Raw genomic sequence first — 5523 nt, forward strand, 5'->3', positions numbered from 1 at the left:
ACCTGTACTGTATGTTTTCTTTTGTTCAGTCATTTTTTAAAAGCCGCGGCACAAAGATAATCAATCAAATAAATTTTGGGGAAAACAGTATCACGCCAAATATCACTTAGATAGTTGCCTCCTCTCCCATAAGTAAAATGTTACAATGAAAAAAAATTCGATGCCTACTAGAAACTAAAATTTAATTTCCTACTTCCTATTGAAGATGATGAGTCTTCTGTCATTGAGAGTACTTGAAACGCGACATCAGGAAACATTAACTTTTGGTAATCAAATAAATTTCAGAGCGGAATACAATTTTTCTTCTGCCATTATCACATTGAAATTCCTCCTTCCCTCCCAAAAAAATATTAAAACTCCGTGAAACTCTATTCTCCTCTCAACAGGCGATAACACTGAAGGAAGAGTCACAGAAATAAGATAGGGAGAATACATAAATAGGAAATGAGGAGATAGGGATGGAGATGAAGGAATCTAGAACAACAGAGAGCTATGGAGATACAAGTAGACAGAGAAATTGAGAGGGAGAGAGAGAGAGGTAGAGGGATGAAGGAAAGAAAGAGGATAGAGAGAGATGTCCATGATGGCAGATAATAGAGAAAGAGAGATGGAGATAAGAGAATATATAGATGGAGAGAGAGATATGGTGATGGGGAGAGGAGGTTACTTGGGTTTCATGCATTTGGCAAGGATGATGGCAAGCTTGGAGTACATGTGGCGCTTGAGATAGGACTGAGCCACGCGAAGCCTGCCATTTAGGCCAAGTTGCTCTCTAGCGGCAGCGTCCCGAAGTAGGAAACGGAGGTTCTGGGCAAGGGCGTCCTCGCCGTCACGGCCCAAAGGGTGCAACAGCCCCGTCACCTTGTCCTCCACAATCTCCTTCGTCCCTCCAGCTTCCGTGCCCAGCACCTGCACCAACCAACCCCATCTTGTTAGGCCTCTTTCTCTCTCCTCTGTGTGTGTCTAAATCTAATCATCCATCTTTCTATGATACTAACCAAAACTTGATGGGTTGACCACCGAGTTCGGGTGGTCTTCCCTCTTTTCATTCAAAAAAAAAACCAAAACTTGAAAGTAGCCATTATGTATGGGTAAAACTAATAAGTTCCTCTCTTTCTCTTTATCTATCCATTTTTCTTTTGCACGGTATAAATCAAAATTGTATAAGTCAGTATGATTAGTTCTTATGTCTCTCACTACTTAAATCTATCCAACTAATTTTCTTTCTATGGTACCAAACAAAACTTGAGACAAGTCATAATCTCCTCGTAAAACTGATGGATTCCTCTCTTGCTATGCCTCTCTTACTCACTCCTGTCTAAATCTATCCACTTTTTTCTTGGTACAAACTGATTAGTTCCTTTCTTTCTGTCCCTTCCCCTCTCTCTCACTTTCTCTACAACTTGTATAGGTCAAAGTGATTCATTACTTTCTTTCACTACCAACGATTCTCTCTCATTCAGTCTCTCTCTCTCTCTCTTACTCTCTAAATCTATCCATCTATCTTTCTTTCTATGGTACAAACCAAAACCTGAGACATGCCATAATGTCCAGGTAAAACTGAGACATTCCTCTCTCTCTCTCTCTCACACGCACACACACACACAATCTCTCTCGCTAAATCTGCCCATCTTTCTTTGGATGGTACCAACCAAAACTTGTACAGATTGAACTGATTAGTTCCTTTTTTCTTTCATTCCTCTCTCTCTACCCAAATCTATCCGCGTATCTTTCTTTCTATGACATCAACCAAACCTTGATACAAGTCGTAATGTACAGGTAAAACTGACTAATTCCTCTTTTTCTCTTTCTAATTTCTCTCTTGATATGTATCTACCTCTAAAGGTCACAAAGCTGAGGAAGAAAAAACATACCGGTAAACCGAAAGCCATGGCTTCTACAGTCACTCGTCCAAAAGTTTCCCCGAGGCCCTGAGATTGAGTAGAAAGCATTGTTGAGGTGGAGTAAGCAATATTTAAACACTATTCATAACATACAATTTGATAACAAAGAAGATAGGATAAAAAATAACAAATAGAATGATATTTTTTACCAACCGCTAAAAAACAGCTTGCGTTATCCTGAAAAGGCACTCTCTAATCAGATTAACAGGAAGACTGCGACTCTACCCTTACCAACGAAATATCACTTTTCACGAGATTGTCATGTCATGGAAATTAGAAATTAAATAAAGATAGCAGTAATTGTTGAAACTGAAAAGGATCAAAGGGTCATGAACTGGGTCTTTATAACAAAGATATCGGTAGTGGAGACATCCGGAGGATTCGTGGCTCAAGTATGATTGATATTAATATGATAACAAAGGAGGGAACAGAAAATATCTTGAATTAAATATTGTAAATGTCTTTCAGGATCGTCAATTTAAAGAGACAATAAATAAAAAAAGATTTCCTGACCTGGGCATTCATCACGTAGATATCAGCCGCAGAATAAAGGGCTGGTACTCGCGTGGTTGCCGGAGTCCACAAGACTGACTGTGACAAGTTTCTATTCTGAGACAACAATTTGAGAATTCCTTTGACGTATGCAATCTTATTGCTCTTCGACCCGACAGATCCGATTAGTACTTTGAGAGAGGGCTCTCTCACACCATCCCTGACCTCGAGCAACCTCCTTCCAAGACTCTTGGACCTTGATCGCCGCCTTCTTTTCTTCTGTGGCATGGGGATATAAGTGATGTTTCTGCGCAGTCCCTCTGGCACTTGGGTCTGATTCAAATGGGTCTCAAGGATGACGTCACTGATGTTCTTCCCCTCGAACAAGCTACCAATTTTGATGTCCAATTGTGGGACTGTGCTTTGATTCTGCATCAGAAGAACTGACTCCAACAGAAGTAACTGACCCTTACCCGGGTTGATGCTACTTAAAGTCATCACTAGCACATCTCCATCGTTTAGCCCCATCTCTCTCCTTGCTGTTTGTCTCAGTAAACGCCTCTTCTCCTCCATCCTCTCCACAGTGAATGAAGGGGAGTTTAAAGAGCTGGGCATGCCAGCCACAAATGCCAGTTCATCAGTGATGGAGAGAGGGATCACCGTTGGTTCAGACTTCAGCCGAATGCCTTCTTCCTTGCACCAGGTCAACCACTGTGTTGACTGAGACTCAGAAAGAAAGAGCACTGTCTTCACTTGATCCAGCAGTTTCTTTGACCGGTTGAAGTACTCCCTCCTGTTCTCCATGATCCACCACACGATCTGGCTAGACCCAGGTCCGTAGAAGTCAAGATACTGATCTGCAAAAAAAAGAAAATGCAAATAAGTTCAAAACAACTAATCAGAATCTCAGTAGAATGTATCATTTCCTTTTTCACCACTCATAGGCATGGGTATGTGTTTTTGGGATACTCTTAAGCTCGCCCTATGCCTATGAACTTTGTCATGTAACACTTTCTCATTATTAATAAAATAGCCCCCTAGCTCTGGCAGTCGAGGGCATGGCTATGTTGGATAAAGGAAACTAACAAGAGACACAATTGCACAAGTTTTTTGACAAACCTATCCAGGAGGAGCAGACGGCAGACCCAGCAATAACAAGATCCCTTTTCATAGCCATCTTGAAGCTGCTTTCACCCTTGTCGTTAAAAACTCGGATACCTCTTCTGTTCAGCTCAGGCATCAGACCTCCTTGTCTGCTTAGAGCAATTACAGTCACCGAAGCGCCACAGCTCAAAAGCTCAGTGGCCAGCTCCATCATCGTCAATGGCGCCCCCGTCATCGACAGCTCGTGGAAGATCAAGAGGAAGGATCTAGACCAGACAAGGCTCGCAAATCTGCCCTTTCTATCGCAACTTCCTCTTCTTTTCTGCGCATTCCATTCCAATATACTATCCTCTATCTTGCCAAATGGCCCAACGACCGTTCCATACGAAGAATTCCCCCTGATTATCCGGTCATCGTCTTCATCTTCTGCGTTGCCTGATGTGTTCCTCAAGATTTGAGAATTCTTCTTCGCTTTCCTTGACAAATTGGGTCTGGGATTCCTCGATCGACGCCAACCGATCTTCTCCAGCAGCATCTTTCCCCCTCCCGATGACACCCCAACACCATCTACATCATCTACTCTCCGAGATGTTGTTTTATCCACGAATTCCTTCCCATGGGCATCATGCGCCCATTTGGACTGGACAGCGAAGCCAATATACGCCCACAGTGTGATGAGAATCAACAAGAACACTAATCGATTTCCTCGGATCCAATGAAATCTGCCATGAACAGCCCTTTCTCTGCGGGAAGCTCTACCAGAGTTAACTTTCCTGTACGAAGGAGAGCCTCTTGGAGTGGATCTCCCTGACATGGGCGACTTGAAGCTCCCCGTAGCTCGCAGAGAGTTCTGCCGAACAACGTTCAGATGCAAATCATCAATTGGAGGTTCCACCATGGTGTTTCTATGTGAATTTCTCTTCTAAATCAACAACTGCAGACCCGAAAAAAGCGTAAAGCGACAGCCCAACCTACGTGATAATTAACAAAGTCAAACGGAGAATCAACGCCAGCTCGCGGAATGGTCGTTCAGTGACTTCAGGAGCTCAATCAACTTACAGATCGAGATTTTCAAGCATTCTCGGCTTCACCAATGACAGGAAATCATTATCGGCTTCTCCGACAACTCCGAAAGTAGAAATTACACGAGCCCGACTCGCACCAACAAAGACGAAGAGATCATGTCCGGCTTGAATCAGATCTGATCATCTCTCTCTCCAAATCACTGATCTTTCTCCATGGAAACGATCTCCTCCCTCGTCTGCGTTGCTACTGCAGACGTCGAGATCCGCCGTAAAGGTTTTAACTTTCTAGAGAGAGAGATAGAAAGGAAGAGAGAGAGATTCAAACGCGGGTTTTCCACGTGGACGTAATTGATAGGTTCGATCATGTATATTATCTTTGATATCTCTGGGCCGTTGGATTGACCAGATCCATTCATCACTGCCACTGGATCTTGCATTGTGACCTTGTAAATTTCACTTTCTTACCATGATTATACGTATGCCAGGTGAAGATTGAACAGTAGTAAATATTAAATAATTCCTCTGTTCATTGTCTACATCTGTCCTTGGATTACTATCCGTACATTGTGACTAACATATTTCCTGAAAGCATAGCTTATAATACAGAATAAATTCTAGATAATGGTGTCTGATTAAGAAGGGGCAGAATTTACAGTAAATGAGGTTTACTAGGTTAAACTAGTAAACTGTTTGATGTTGTGAGGTTTACTAGGTTAAAGGTTGGTGCATCCTTCAAGATTCATGCAAAAGGTAGTAGATTCAGTGTGACAGTGTTGGGCACACTATGGCAAGTTAGGGCAAGCTAATGTGATATTGTTTATGATGTTATTTTTAAATGCCATTTTTTTATTAATCAGCTAAAAAACAGTACGTTTTTCCTAATATTTGTCTCATTGAGAATTTTTATTCACATGATGATGTCGTGGGATATTCTGAACGTATATCCATGGCTGATAGGTTCATTAGTCTCACGAGTACTAAAGAAATAAATCATAACT

The 5523-nt window shown here is 42.0% G+C and overlaps 1 protein-coding gene across 3 annotated transcripts; it reads right to left on the minus strand.

Annotated features, from left to right (window-relative positions):
* Positions 1-246: 246 nt before the first annotated feature.
* On the minus strand, positions 247-4794 carry LOC144703854 (uncharacterized). 3 transcript variants are annotated; one of them, XM_078576127.1, is made up of 5 exons: positions 4560-4794; positions 3516-4350; positions 2418-3253; positions 1875-1931; positions 247-909 (listed from the first exon to the last, which is right to left on the minus strand). In XM_078576127.1, the coding sequence occupies exons 2-5, from the start codon at positions 4312-4314 to the stop codon at positions 664-666; spliced, it is 1938 nt and encodes a 645-aa protein (XP_078432253.1). In that variant the 5' UTR covers positions 4315-4350; positions 4560-4794; the 3' UTR covers positions 247-663. The 3 variants fall into 3 exon arrangements, with proteins under 3 accessions (XP_078432253.1, XP_078432251.1, XP_078432252.1); XM_078576125.1 differs by having other exon boundaries at positions 3516-4471; XM_078576126.1 differs by having other exon boundaries at positions 4476-4794.
* Between the last annotated feature and the right edge of the window lie 729 nt (positions 4795-5523).

Source organism: Wolffia australiana, chromosome 5 (assembly GCF_029677425.1).
Source record: "Wolffia australiana isolate 7733 chromosome 5, ASM2967742v1".
In the NCBI taxonomy this organism is placed as follows: Eukaryota; Viridiplantae; Streptophyta; class Magnoliopsida; order Alismatales; family Araceae; genus Wolffia; species Wolffia australiana.